Below are 15,807 nucleotides of genomic sequence, written 5' to 3'. Positions count from 1 at the left end.
CACACCTGCAGCAGTGTATAGTATTAGAGATTAGTCTCCATCTGCGATCAGCCTTTATGGAGGTTGTGTCAGGTACAGGTAACCCAACCTTTGACAATTTAGACACTCTTTAGGGATGTGGCTAATAACTCGGGGTGTACTCAGGTTTTCCCAAATAAGTAGTTTAACACCCTAAATGGTGGTAAGGTAGTTATATAAGTGGGGCGAGAGGCACAGCTGTGGGATTTTAATCTCCAGACTACTCCAAAACTGGGCTTCTTCCCAGTACGGGATATATTTAAAAAAATATAAATCAAAGTACACCTTATGCAGGTCACCCCAGGAGAACTGCCACTGAAGCCTGATAATCTGTACAGTTTTGAGCATGGTATAGACTCCCCAGGAGAAAATATAAATTTTTCAGTACAGGACAAAGTCCCTTAAATATGGGAAAGTGGTTTACACACACACAGGAAATTGTCAGCACAATTTCCTCCCAGAATACCTTCAGAGAGTCAGAGTACGAGGAGCCAGCCACACAGCGCCCCAATAGGCAGTTATTTTGACAAAACGGATGGTGCTGACTGAATAACCTTAATAGGATAAACAGTTCATCCATTTACACCCCCCCCCCCCCCCCCTTTCCCCCCTTGTCTATAACCCTGGTACCTCAGAGGATAGCTGGAGTTATGTGGAGGGCAGCACTCCCTGTCAGTGTCCTGATGCTTCTTGCAGGGATAAAATGGCGCTTGTGAGTGCTGAATCCTCCAGAGCGCAGCCTGTCAGAGCTGCGCCGCTACTCTTGTGCCGCCATTTCTCGCCGGTGACCCGCTTTCCGGGCACCAGCTTCATACTCGCCACTCCATCTTCTGGCGCTGTTAGGGGTGATGGCCGTGCTGCGGGAGGGAGCGGTCGCCTTGTGGGCTTGCGATCAGTACCCTCAGGAGGTCAGTGTCGTGTCAGCGGAGATAGAGAACCATTAACCTCTAGGGTTGGTTCCTACTCCCCAACCCCCCCCCCTTCCCCCCCTTCCCCCCCTTTCCCCCCTTTTCCCCCCTTCCCCCCTTTCCCCCCCAAGTCCCACAAAGCAGGGAGGCTGTTGCCAGCAGCCTCCCTGTTCCTAACTCTTCTAAAAGATAATAAAACTAGAAAAACACAGGGAGAGAAGCACGCTTCGAGCTCGCTCCACTTCGCTCGCCACCGGGTTACTAAGGGGCGTAGTTGGTGGCATGAATAGTGAAAGTACTTTCCCACCGGCCTACCTCCTCCCCATGACATCAGAGGTCCTTTAGCCCACTTGATTCTAGGATCTACCCTGTGTGGTAAGGTAGTGTTACTGTCTGTCCTACTCGCACCCTCTTTCTCTCCCTAACCCCCTCTCTCTCCATAACACTCCCTCCTCTTGCTTCTCTTTCTGTTTCTCTTTCTCTAACACAGTTTCCCTGATCCTCACTCTCTCTCCCCCGACACTGTCTCTCTCCCTTTCTCTCTCCCTGACACCGTGCCTCTCCCTCCCTGTCACTGTTTCTCTCCCCCTCTCTCTCCCTGACACACTCTCCTTGACACTGTCGCTCTCATTGACACTTTCTCTCCCTGACACTGGACCTTATTGAGAGTTGGCTGCGTCAGCAGCCTGCAGCACAGTTTGCCAGCATTGACAAACTGCAACTGCTCAGTGGAAGCATCACACCTGCGTGACCTTACACACAGGACCAGTGCAAGGGTGTTTGGCGCCCCCCTGAAAACTATAAATTTGCTCCCTCTCTCCCATACTTAATAAAGGGACATTGCACGCCGAAGTCGCATGCCACAAAAAACGGTTGCAGCGTGGTCACAGTGTGCAGTGCACACGGGCCCCTAGGTCCGGACAGGCCCACACTGCACCCATATAGTATATTTACCCCTCTGGAGTCCCACGGCCGCAGGCCATCTGACAGTACAGCCAGGCTGCAATGCAAGGGGTCAACCTTAATTCGACGCGTCCACAATTTAATTGCGGACATATTGTGAGGCGGCACTACACATGCTGGGCAGCCCTCCCCTCTGCTGGCCGGTCCCCAGCATGTGAGGAGATGGACGCAGATCTGGCTGCGTATGCAGTGATCTGCATCCATCTCTGAATAAGGTTCTCTCTCTCTCTCTCTCTCTCTCTCTCTCTCTCTCTCTCTCTCTCTCTCTCTCGCAAATATCTCTACCCCTCACACTGTCTATCACTGACACCCACTCTCTCTCTCTCTCTCTCTCTCTCTCTCTCCCTCTTTTTCCCCCTGACACTCTCACTTTCTATTGCTTCCCTCTCTCTCTCTCTCTCTCTCGCTCCACTCTCTCTGACACCTTTTCTATCTTTTGCTCTCTCTGACCCACCCGTCTCCATTTTTTGCTTTCTTGCTTCTCTCTCTCTCTCTCTCTCTCTCTCTCTCTCTCTCACCCTGGCACCGTTTCTCTCTTGCTCCTCATTCTCCCTAATACCCTCGCTCTCTCCCTGACACCCTCTTTGTCTCTCTCTCGCTCCCTTCACTTTCTGCTCCCTTAAGAGGAATTGTAGTAACAGCAGTAGGGGGTGGGGGGGGCCCAGAGTTATGCACGTACCGGGAACCAAGATTTCTGTTGCCGGCCCTACCCCCAGTCCTCTCTCTGCCCCGGTTCTTCTCGATGTGTTACTACATCTTATTGTCCTGTCCCTGACTCTATTACCCCACAGCCACAGCCCCCTTCAGTGTCTCCACCTACCCCTATCTATGCCCCTCTCCCTTTGTGACTGCTCTGTCACTGTACTGTTTTTGACACCCTCTATTACCTCACCCAATCGCCTCTCTGTGCACCTATTCCTTTCCCTGTGTGACCACACTCTTTGTCCTGTCTCTAACACTATCCCCAGCCGCACCCTCTCTCTGTCTCTAATTCTTTGCTCATTGCATCATTGCCCCACCCACACTGTCCAGTGCCTCCCTAGATATTGACCTCACCGCACGCCACTGATCTCAGTACATTTTCTCTAACGTCCTAGTGGATGCTGGGGACTCCGTAAGGAACATGGAGAATAGACTGGCTCCGCAGGAGACTGGGCACTCTAAAGAAAGATTTAGTACTATCTGGTGTGCACTGGCTACTCCCTCTATGCCCCTCCTGCAGACCTCCGTTAGAATCTGTGCCCGGCCAGAGCTGGGTGCTCCTAGTGGGCTCTCCTGAGCTTGCTAGAAAAGAAAGTATTTTGTCAGGTTTTTTATTTTCAGAGAGCTTCTGCTGGCAACAGACTCTCTGTTACGAGGGACTGAGGGGAGAGAAGCAAACCTACTCACGGCAGCTAGGTAGCGCTTCTTAGGCTACTGGACACCATTAGCTCCAGAGGGATCGAACACAGGTACCTAACCTTGATCGTCCGTTCCCGGAGCCGTGCCGCCGTCCCCCTCGCAGAGCCAGAAGTACAGAAGCAGCAGAAGCATGAAGACATCGAAATCGGCGGCTGAAGACTCCTGTCTTCACTTAAGGTACATTGCTCCCACAGCACACCGCACACTCCGGTCACTGTAGGGTGCAGGGCGCAGGGGGGGGCGCCCTGGGCAGCAATTAAGTACCTTTTTTGGCAAAAATAGACATATATACAGTCTGGGACTGTATATATGCCCGAGCCCCCACCATTTTTTACACATTAAAGCGGGACAGAAGCCCGCCGCTGAGGGGGCGGGGCCTTCTTCCTCAGCACACCAGCGCCATTTTCTCTTCACAGCTCCGCTGGAAGGACGCTCTCCAGGCTCTCCCCTGCAGTATACAGGTGCAATAAAGGGTAAAAAAGAGAGGGGGGGCACATAAATTTAGGCGCAGAGATATATTTAACAGCAGCTACGGGGTAAACACTAAGGTACAGTGTAATCCCTGGGTTATATAGCGCTGGGGTGTGTGCTGGCATACTCTCTCTCTGTCTCCCCAAAAGCCTTTGTGGGGTCCTGTCCTCAGTCAGAGCATTCCCTGTGTGTGTGCTGTGTGTCGGTACGCCTGTGTCGACATGTTTGATGAGGAAGGATACGTGGAGGCAGAACAAGTGCAGCTGAGTGTGGTGCCGACACCTGATGGGATGGATATGTGGAAGGTGTTAAATGATAATGTAAACTCCTTGCATAACAGATAAAACTGTAACCTTGGGACAGTCAGGGTCTCAACCCATGCCTGATCCTACAGCGCAGAGGCCGTCAGGGTCTTAAAAGCGCACACTATCCCAGATAGTTGACACAGATGTTGACTCCAGTGTCGATGACGATGAGGCAAAGTTGCAGCCTAAAATGACTAAAGCCATCCGCTACATGATTGTAGCAATGAAGGATGTACTACACATTTCGGAGGAAAATCCTGTCCCTGACAAGAGGATTTATATGTATGGGGAGAAAAAGCATGAAGTGACTTTTCCCCCTTCACATGAATTAAATGAATTATGTGAAAAAGCATGGGATTCCCCTGACAGGAAGGTGATAATTTCCAAGAGATTACTTATGGCGTATCCTTTACCGCCAACGGACAGGTTACACTGGGAATCCTCCCCTAGGGTAGACAAGGCGTTGACACGCTTGTCTAAGAAGGTGGCCCTGCCGTCTCAGGATACGGCCGCCCTGAAGGATCCTGCGGATAGAAAGCAGGAAGCTATCCTGAAGTCTGTTTATACACATTCTGGCACATATAAGGGTGAGGAATTGTTTGGGGACGGTCTCCCGGACCTAGTTTCCACAGCTACGGCTGGGAAGTCAAATTTCTTGCCTTATGTCCCTCCACAGCCTAAGAAAGCACCGTATTACCAAATGGAGTCCTTTCGTTCTCAGAAGAGCAAGAAGGTCAGAGGTGCGTCCTTTCTTGGCAGGGGTAGAGGAAAAAAGCTGCACCATGCAGCTAGTTCCCAGGAACAAAAGTCTTCCCCGGCTTCCACTAAATCCACCGCATGACGCTGGGGCTCCACAGGCGGAGCCAGGAGCCGTGGGGGCGCGTCTCCGACATTTCAGCCACCAGTGGGTTCGCTCACAGGTGGATCCTTGGGCTATACAAATTGTGTCTCAGGGATACAAGCTGGAATTCGAGGTGACGCCCCCTCACCGTTACCTAAAATCGGCCTTACCAACTTCCCCCATGGAAAGGGAGATAGTGTTGGCGGCAATTCACAAACTTTTTCTCCAGCAGGTGGTGGTAGAGGTTCCCCCCCCTTCAACGGGGAAGGGGCTACTATTCCACAATGTTTGTGGTACCGAAACCGGACGGTTCGGTCAGACCCATTTTAAATTTAAAATCCCTGAACATTTATCTGAAGAAATTCAAGTTCAAAATGGAATCGCTCAGAGCGGTCATTGCAAGCCTGGAAGAGGGGGATTTTATGGTGTCTCTGGACATCAAGGATGCTTACTTGCATGTCCCCATTTATCCGCCTCATCAGGAGTACCTCAGGTTTGTGGTACGGGACTGTCATTACCAATTCTTGCCGTTTGGCCTGTCCACGGCACCGAGAGTTTTTACCAAGGTGATGGCGGAAATGATGGTGCTCCTTCGGAAGCAAGGGGTTACAATTATCCCATACTTGGACGATCTCCTCATAAAGGCGAGGTCCAGGGAGCAGTTGCTGATCAGCGTAGCACACTCTCAGGAAGTGTTGCGTCAGCACGGCTAGATTCTGAACATTCCAAAGTCGCAGCTGATTCCTGCGACGCGTCTGCCCTTCCTGGGCATGATTCTGGACACAGACCAGAAGAAGGTGTTTCTCCCGGAGGAGAAGGCTCAGGAGCTCGTGACTCTGGTCAGAGACCTCCTAAAGCCAAAACAGGTGTCGGTGCATCACTGCACACGAGTCCTGGGAAAGATGGTGGCGTCATACGAAGCCATTCCCTTCGGCAAGTTCCATGCGAGGATCTTTCAGTGGGATCTGCTGGACAAGTGGTCCGGATCGCATCTTCAGATGCATCGGATGATCACCCTGCCCCCCAGGGCCAGGGTGTCTCTTCTGTGGTGGCTACAAGGTGCTCACCTCCTCGAGGGCCGCAGATTCTGCATACAGGACTGGGTTCTGGTGACCACGGATGCAAGCCTCCGAGGGTGGGGGGCAGTCACTCAAGGAAGAAACTTCCAAGGGCTGTGGTCAAGTCAGGAGACTTGTCTGCACATAAATATCCTGGAGCTACGGGCCATATACAACGCCCTGAGTCAAGCGGAGCCTCTGCTTCGAGGCCAACCAGTGCTGATTCAGTCAGACAACATCACGGCAGTCGCTCATGTAAACCGCCAGGGCGGCACAAGAAGCAGGGTGGCAATGGCGGAAGCCACCAGGATTCTTCGTTGGGCGGAGAATCACGTGCAAGCACTGTCAGCAGTGTTCATTCCGGGAGTGGACAACTGGGAAGCAGACTTCCTCAGCAGACACGACCTCCACCCGGGAGAGTGGGGACTTCATCAAGAAGTCTTCACGCAGATTGTAAATCGATGGGAACTGCCACAGGTGGACATGATGGCATCCCGTCTCAACAAATAAATTAAAGAGGTATTGCGCTAGGTCAAGGGACCCTCAGGCGATAGCTGTGGACGCACTGGTGACACCGTGGGTATTCCAGTCGGTCTATGTGTTTCCTCCTCTTCCTCTCATACCCAGGGTACTGAGAATCGTAAGAAAAAGAGGAGTGAGAATAATACTCATTGTTCCGGTTTGGACAAGAAGGACTTGGTACCCGGAATTGCAAGAAATGCTCACAGAGGACCCATGGCCTCTGCCTCTCAGACAGGACCTGTTGCAACAGGGGCCCTGTCTGTTCCAAGACTTACCGCGGCTGCGTTTGACGGCATGGCGGTTGAACGCCGGATCCTAGCAGAAAAGGGCATTCCGGATGCAGTTATTCCTACGCTGATAAAGGCTAGGAAGGACGTGACAGCAAAACATTATCACCGTATATGGCGAAAATATGTTGCTTGGTGTGAGGCCAGGAAGGCCCCTACAGAGGAATTCCAGCTGGGTCGATTCCTGCACTTCCTACAGTCAGGTGTGACTATGGGCCTAAAATTAGGGTCCATAAAGGTCCAGATTTCGGCCCTATCCATTTTCTTTCAAAAAGAACTGGCTTCACTGCCTGAGGTTGAGACGTTTGTTAAGGGAGTGCTGCATATTCAGCCTCCTTTTGTGCCACCAGTGGCACCTTGGGATCTTAACGTGGTCTTGGGTTTCCTGAAATCCCACTGGTTTGAGCCTCTTAAGACAGTGGAGCCACTTAAGACAGTGGAGCTACAGTATCTCACGAACTTGCATGCGAGAGGTGTCCAAGATACTCCTCTGGGCGGAAAGGAATGCAAGCGCAATATCCACCATATTCATTCCGGGAGTAGACAACTGGGAGGGGGACTTCCTAAGTCGACATGACCTTCACCCAGGAGAGTGTGGTCTCCACTCACTGGTGTTTCAGCAGATCACAGACCAATGGGGTTGTCCGCAGATCGATCTGATGACGTCTTGGCTCAACAAGAAGCTTCGGCGATATTGTTCCAGAACCAGGGGCCCTCAGACGGCAGCAGTGGATGCACAGACGCCGCCGTGGTGTTACCAGGTGGTGTACCTGTTCCCTCTGAATCCATTACTTCCGAGGGTGCTAAGGAGACTCAGAAGGGAAGGAGTTCAGGCAATCCTGATTGCCCCGGATTGGCCTCGAAGAGCTTGGTTCTCAGATCTTATAGCTATGTCGATAGAAGGCCCCTGGCCTCTGACAATGTGAGGGGATCTAATTCAACCAGGGCCGTTCATCTACCCGGACTTACGGCGGCTTTGCTTAATGACATGGTGGTTGAACAGTACGTTCTAGCTAAGCATGATATTCCGGGCAAGGTTATTGCAACCATGATTCATGCCAGGAAGGCAGTGACGTCAAAACACTATCATATCTGGAAAAGATATGTCTCCTGGTGTGAAGGCTGTAAGTATCCTCCTGTGGATTTCAACCTGGGCCGTTTCTTGCGGTGGAGTGAATTTAGGCCTACGCTTAAGCTCCATTAAAGTCCAGAACTCGGCTTTGTCCATTTTCTTTCATAAAAAGTTGGCTATTTTACCGGAAGTCCAGACCTTCTTGCAGGGTGTACTTCACTTATAACCTCCTTTTGTGCCTCCAACGGCACCCTGGGATCTGAACGTGGTTTTGGATTTTCTACAGTCCTCCTGGTTTGAACCATTGATGACGGTAGAAGACAAATACCTTACGTGAAAGACTGTAGTGCTATTGGCCCTAGCCTCAGCTCGGCGAGTTTCAGAATTGGCAGCTTTGCCATGCAAGAGTCCCTATTTGGTCTTTTAAGAGGACAGAGCGGAGCTCAGGAATCGTCAGCAGTTTCTGCCAAAAGTGGATTCATTAACCAATTGTGGTTCCAGCCAATTCTGACACTTCTTCTAATCCTGAGTCCTTGGATTTAGTGCGTGCCTTGATCTATGTCAAGAGGACTGCTCGTGTCAGAAAAACGGATTCCTTTATGTGCTGTATGATGCTCAGAAAAAGGGTTGCCCTGCTTTGAAGCAGTGGATTGCTTGTTGGATTAGGCTTGCTATCCAACAGTCCTATACTTTGGCAGCCTTGCCTGTTCCACAGTTTATTAGGGCCCACTCTAAAAGATTGGTGGGATTCTCCTGGGCGGTAGACCGTGGAGTCTCGGCTTTGCAACTATGCCGAGCTACTACCTGGTCAGGGAAAAACACGTTTGTCAAGTTCTACAAATTTGATACCCTTGCTTTAGAGAATACCCAGTTTGGGCAGTTAGTGCTGAAGACATCTCAGCACGTTCCCTCCCGTTCTTTGAAGCTTTGGTACGTCCCCATCGTACTAAGTTTCCCCAGGATCCCTTATGGTTGTTAGAGAAAATAGGAGTTTAATAGGTAAATCTTTTTCTCGTAGTCCATAAAGGATACTGGGTGCTTAGACTTTTCTGCAGGTTTGTTCTTGTGTGAAAGTTGTTTGAATGAGCTGTTGCTGTTCTGTTTCGCCAGCCGTTGCTGGTCTGGTTTGTTTATTGTGTGCTGGTTTGTTAATCTCAACACTTGTCTCGTGAGGTTTCCTCCTCTCTAGTATGTCCATCTTCTTCAGGCTCAGTTTACCTAGACTGGCTGTGGGAGGGGGCATAGAGGGGAGGAGCCAGTACACCTAGTTTGAAGAATTTAAAAGTGCACCGGCTCCTTTAGACCCCATCTATACCCCGTCGTACTAAGTGTCCCCAGTATACCTTATGGACTACGAGAAAAGGATTTACTGGTAGGTATTAAAATCCTATTTTAGTTGTATGAAAGCATTCTGCTACTTAGTTAACTGAACAAGGACCCACCGAATAGCTGACGTTATCAAGAACTGTTTGTAGAGTCTAGAGAGAATCTTGTAGATAAATGATGTGTAATGTATTTGTATATCTATATTGAGAGTACCGTCACTACCTGAGTTTGCTTGCAACAATCAGGAAAGCTACGTGACACCATGTTATCACGTTTATTACTATAGCAACCCACCTTGCACCTACAACGTATCCAGTCTATTTAGGAATGCCAACTGAAATAACTGACTGCACTCTTTGCCACAGTGAATTACGTCATACTAAGGCCCAGATTTATCAAGCCTTGGAGAGTGATAAATAGCACAGTGATAAAGTGCCAGCCAACCAGCTACTTTCTGTCCTTTTTCAAACACAGACTGTGACATGGAAGTTAGGATCTGATTGGCTGGTACTTTATCACCATGCTATTTATCACTCTCCAAGGCTTGATAAATGTGGGCCTAAATGTTAATAGAGAGGCTGGAAATTGAAAGACACAGTGATCTTATTGACATATTGGGGGGAATTCAATTGTATGAAAAGTCAGTTGGGAGTCCAAAGTCAGTTGGGAGTCTGTTTTTTCCTGTCTAATAGAGAGGAAAAAACGGACACCCAACTGACTTTTCAAACAATTGAATTCCACCCATTGAGTGCAACCCTTCTTATATATAATCTCATTAGATGTATTATATTTTGAGACCGGCATACACAATGCTTTAACACTTTTCTGCTACTGCTTAGGAATCTGTCTTTTAATTCTGAAGAGGAAGATCTTGAGGAATTGCTGTTGAGATTTGGAAACATTAAATATGTCCGGATAGTTCTGCACCCTGACACAGAGCATTCCAAAGGTCAGCATGATGTGAGCAGAATGCATACTTGGTAACATAAGTTGTTAATTGTAATCTTTTATGAAGCTTTATGTACATTTGAAAGAGAGAGCAGCATATACTACATGTTTAGGTGGTCTGGCAATTAAGAAGTTTATATATGCAGTTGTCTAAGCTTATCCAGTATTCCATAATTTTGTATCCCACATGCACAATAAATATATAATTTCTTTCCCACACACCTAGTGCCTTTTGTCCTCTGCTGCTTGCTCCCCTATATAAGGACATCTATCCAAATGAATTGTCAATATTATTAACACCGAGTGGAACATAGCGATCACCTAACGTTTGACTCATCCTCTTATCCTTCCACACTTTATAGAAGGACAAGTCTTACTCTACAAAGTTACATTTACACTAAAAAAAAAGTTCTGTCTATCCTTATTGGCGCCAAAATATGCCCACTTATTGTAGACTGGTCTTCTAAATGCTCAGTACAGAAGTCTCACTGTGTCTTTGCCAGTTTGCTTCTGTTACATCCTGGTCTCCTCGCCAGCTCACCTCCGCTCTTTACACATTCTTGTCTTGGGTTAAAATAGAGCAAGGAAAAGTTTGCAATATGAGAGATACACAAATGAAAAAAAAGGTCAATCTTATCATTTCACTTTGTTTTTATTTGTAAAGGATGCGCATTTGTGCAGTTTGTGGATAAAGCAGCAGTAGAGAAGTGCCTAGCAGCTGCCAAGGATGACTCTGCAGAGGTAGGTGCAGTATCTTTTCCGGGACACTTGCTAGGTAACATTATCACGGTAACTAAACCTGAATCATATCTATTGGGCATTGTTGCCCACGGTCCTGGATTGTTAACACTATAAGAACCCCTACCCCCTCCAGCAAGCTTCTGAATTCCACTGTGAGTGCACCAGTTTTCTAAATATTGTTTTTATTGGCAAATCAAGAAGTTTTGGTATAATTACACTGCTAAATGACTTTGTTAAATAGGTTTGTGAAGGTTAGAGCATATCAGTCCACTTCTTATGACTGAAATGGAGGTGCAATCTTTTTTCCCCTCAAATTGTTTAAGAGATTTATTCCTCTGGTGACTGTTTATGTATTTTCACGTGATTGTCCCATGCCTGTTGGCTGTGATATTATGTAACAATTGTGTGACTGCCATCTTTTTCTTTCTTGCTTCCCTCTTTGATCAGTTTTCATGTAAAAACCTTGTGAATTTGTCTGGTACTACACATATTTGAATCTAATATGTAATGTGTGTGTCACTGTGTGGCAATAAAGCCTCCTCTCCATTGAGATCTTTAGTATTAAGAGCTCATTTTGAAGTATTGTGTGTGACATTTTATTGGTCTTGCTCAGAATGGAGGTCTGGTACTTGCTGGAAGGAAGCTATTGGTGGATCTGGCTGTAAGCCGAGATGAAGCTGGGAAATTACGACAAAAAAAGGTCACCAAACCCACGGGAACCAGAAACCTGCATCTGGCAAGAGAAGGATGTGAGTACTTTGTAATTTATTGTGCGAGAATGACACTTTGGCGACGCTAAGTAAGTCAGCACATCTATCACGCTTGACCATATTTATGGTACACTGAGATTATCCAGTTTCTTTTTCTGAGCCAGAAATATTCTTTTACATATTTTATTGATTTTAATCGTTTTGTAAATTGACAGTTGTGAATCTGGGTTAATGGTTTTCTGTCTTTTTCTTTTTTTAATTTATTTTTACTTTCACTGGATACAGTAATAAAAAATGAAACTGATGGAATTTACATAAAAAATTTAAAATTTTTGCTATCGCTTTCAAAAATACTGACCTTTTTTAGTTTGTTTTTATTTTGCAACCGTGATTTTTATTTGCATATTTTGCCTTCTAGACTGGTTAATTTTTGTGTCTATGTAGTAAATTTTCTAAGTCTTTAAGAGACAATGTGGAGAAAGATAAAGTACCGACCAATCAGCACCCAACTGCCATATCTCTTACGTCCTAGATGATGCTGGGGTCCACATTAGTACCATGGGGTATAGACTGGTCCACCAGGAGCCATTGGCACTTTAAGAGTTTAATAGTGTGGGCTGGCTCCTCCCTCTATGCCCCTCCTACCAGACTTGGTTTAGAAAATGTGCCCGGAGGAGCCGGTCATAGCTAGGGGAGCTCTATAGAGCTTTCCTGGAAAAGTTTTATTTACAGTTTTTTTTTTGTTTTTTTTTTTTTTACAGGAGGCTGCTGACAACAGCCTGCCTGCATCGAGGGACTGAGGGGGGGAGCAGTGTCCACCCTGCGGGGTCTGAGCCACTGACTCCGGTGATTGGACATTGAGCTCCAGAGGGGACAGATCGCGCCCCGCTGCAGGGGAACGCTCACCCCGGCAGCCAGTCGCCACCCCCTTGCAGAGCTGAAGTGTGGCGAGTAAGTCACTGTCCCCCCCCTTACAAGCTGGGGGTCAGTGTGAAGAGGGCGGCTTAAAGGTAGGAGCGCGGTATTAACCACGCTCATGGATGGGTCAGCGGTACTGGGGTGCGGCGCTGTGAGGGGCGCCCTGAGCCAGCACCTGACCCTACACTGACCTAAACAAGCCTGTCTGGGTCTGCGGATCCAAGCCAGCACAAAACCCTCAGGATAGTATAATCTACTAAGAGCGGGAAGACAGCGCCATTAAGGGGGCGGAGCTTCTCCTCAGAGATGACCCAGCAGCGTTCATCGCCATTTTCCTGCCTGCAGCTCACTGCCAATGGATGAACAGGTCCCTCCAGAGCAACTCCAGCTATCTGTACGGTACCAGGGGGTTGTAGAAGGGAGGGGAGGCTGTGTAAAGACTGTGTCACCTATTAAGGGACACAGTCAGCGCTGGTTTAGAGTCTCCCTATACCTCTAATAGCGCTGTGTGTGGGTTGGCTCCAATCTCTATGTGTCTCTGCCATTCTTGGGGGGGAAACTCTGTCTACCCAGTACCCTGTGTGTTTGTGGGGTGTTTGGTGTGTATGTGCAAACATGTCTAGGGACACTGTTTTATATGCTGCAGAGGATTTATCTTCCCAGGAAGACTGCATACCATGTAATCAGGATTGCACTGTTGTAGCGCAGATCCCAGCTAGAGAGACAGAATGGTTAGTCTCTTAGGTGGACTATTTCTCAGATTTCTGATAGGGTTGCTAGGACTGAGTATGCCACTCAGGTCCTGCAATCCTCTATGGTTGTATGGTCTGATACTGCTTCTTCGGGGTCCCCTGCGGTACATTCTCATAAACGTGCACTTGCCAAACTTATGCAGGATGACACGGACACCGATTCTGACACTGCAGACGGTGACGGGGATGTGTTGAGGGGGACAGCCTCACTTGCTAAGGGGGGTGCAGTTGATGATTAAAGCTGTAAAGGACAGTAAGAAGCCCCCCCTCACCTTCCCGACATCCAAAGAATTAAATGCTATGTTTGAAAAAGCCTGGAAAACTCCGGAGAAGAAATTCCAGATCCCTAAGTGGGTCTTGGTTGCTTTCCTCTTCCCAGGGGAAGATAGAAAAAAAAATGTGAGTCCCCGCCGATAGTCGACGCCTCTGTCTATAGGCTGTCCAAACAGGTGGTGCTGCCAGTCCCTATTGCGTTGAAGGACCCGGCAGATCGCAAGGTTGATGCTACCCTAAAATCCATTAACACGGCTTCAGGGGCTATATTACGGCCTAGTATAGCCTGTGCTTGGATTGCAAAAGCTATTGCCAGGTGGTCAATCACTCTACAGGAGGAATCGTATACGCTGGATAGAGGTGACGTTGATTTATTTTTATGTAATATTCAGGATTCTGCAGGGTTCCTGGTAGATTCCATGAAGGGGATCTCCTCCATGTCCGTCTCGGCTCGCAGGGTTCTCTGGCTATGCCAATGGTCTGCGGATGCGGAATCCAGAAAAAGTGTGGAGAGTCTACCCTATACAGGTCAGACTCTCTTTGGGGAGGCGCTCGATGCGTGGATTGCCACGGTTACCGCGGGTAAGTCTCCTTTTCTCCCCTCAGCTGCACCGGCTACGAAGAAGCCTTTTACACCAGCCACGTCAAAGTCCTTTCGGCCCGCGAGGCCTAGAAAGAACAAGCCTTCAAACACCTTCTCGATAGGTGGTCGTGCCAAAGGAAAGAAACCTACTCCCGCAGATTCCCAAGCGCAGAAGCCTGCTTCTGATACCCCCAAGTCCTCCGCATGACGGTGGACAGCTAGGCCTGGAGGAAGGTCAGGTGGGGGCGAGACTCCGGCGTTTCAGCCACATCTGGGTGTCGTCTGGCCTGGACCCCTGGGTGCTGTGTCCAGGAGGTACAAACTGGAGTTTAAAAATACCCCACCTCACTGTTTCTTCAAGTCAGGCTTGCCAGCTCTGCCGGCAGACAAAACAATTCTTCTGGAGGCCATCCGAAAATTGGTGGCGGCAGAGGTCATTGTTCCAGTTCCGCCTCATCAGTGGAACAAAGGTTGTTAATCGAACCTTTTCGTGGTACCGAAACCGGATGGTTCGGTATGGCTAATTCTTTGAACCCCTACCTCAGGGAGTTCAAATTCAAGATGGAGTCTCTGAGAGCTGTCATTTCAGGTCTGACGGAGGGGGAATTCCTGGTGTCCCTGGACATCAAAGATGCGTACCTCCACATTCCCATTTGGTCACCGCATCAGGCATACCTCAGGTTTGCACTCTTGGATGACCACTATCAGTTTCAGGCGCTGCCGTTTGTCCTCTCCACAGCACCGAGGGTCCTCACCAAGGTGATGGCGGAAATGATGGGTCTCCTACGCAAACAAGGGGTTAACATTATTCCGTATCTGGACGATCTCCTGATCAAGGCGTCATCCAGGGAGAAGTTATTGCGATCCATTGCTCTCACGATACATCTGCTCAAGGAGCATGGTTGGATCCTGAACCTTCCGAAGTCTCATCTGGAGCCGACAAGGAGGCTGTCTTTCCTGTGGATGATCCTAGACACGGAAGTGCAGAGGGTGTTTCTGCCGGTCGAGAAAGCATTGGTGATTCAAACAATGGTCCGGGATGTAACATGGTAACATAGTAACTAAGGTTGAAAAAAGACAATTGTCCATCGAGTTCATCCTATTTGTGGTCTCCTATGCAGTCTTATTATAGGACTAGTTATTTTTATGTTAGGACCCTTTAAATTAACTATAATGCGTGCCTACGCACCATAACCTTGAATATCTTTATCCAATAGGAATTTATCTAACCCATTCTTAAAGGGGTTGACTGAGTCCGCAGTTACTACTCTCGCAGGCAGGGAATTCCAAACACGTATTTCCTTACTATGAAAAACCTTTTCGCCTCAATGTGCGGAAACTCCTCTCCTCTAACCTAAGCGAGTGACCACGTGTTCTCTGTGCTGATCTTATAGAAAACAGGTCCCTCCCAAGCTCTGTGTATTGACCCCTTATATATTTGTAGATGTTGATCATGTCCCCTCTTAGTCTCCTCTTTTCCAGTGTAAACATGCCTAGCCTTGCAAGCTTTTCCTCGTATTCCAGCGTCTCCATGCCCTTGATTAGTTTGGTTGCCCGCCTCTGAACCTTTTATAGCTCCAGGATATCCTTTTTGTAATATGGTGCCCAAAATTGCACACAGTATTCAAGATGTGGCCTCACTAGTGATTTATATAATGGGAATATAATACTCTCGTCCCTTGCATTAATTCACCGTTTTATGCATGCTAA

At 48.3% G+C, this 15,807-nt stretch overlaps 1 protein-coding gene across 1 annotated transcript in view; it reads left to right on the top strand.

Moving 5' to 3' along the window:
• RBM28 (RNA binding motif protein 28) overlaps positions 1-15,807 on the top strand; it is a 136,442-nt gene that overhangs the window by 55,215 nt on the left and 65,420 nt on the right. Inside the window, exons 10-12 of the mRNA XM_063926690.1 lie at positions 10,012-10,121; positions 10,785-10,861; positions 11,475-11,610. Coding sequence (XP_063782760.1) covers positions 10,012-10,121; positions 10,785-10,861; positions 11,475-11,610 — 323 coding nt within the window. The remainder of the gene's footprint in view (positions 1-10,011; positions 10,122-10,784; positions 10,862-11,474; positions 11,611-15,807) is intronic.

Source organism: Pseudophryne corroboree, chromosome 6 (genome assembly GCF_028390025.1).
Source record: "Pseudophryne corroboree isolate aPseCor3 chromosome 6, aPseCor3.hap2, whole genome shotgun sequence".
Classification (NCBI taxonomy): domain Eukaryota; kingdom Metazoa; phylum Chordata; class Amphibia; order Anura; family Myobatrachidae; genus Pseudophryne; species Pseudophryne corroboree.
This window is presented reverse-complemented; position numbering and strand designations above follow the sequence as displayed.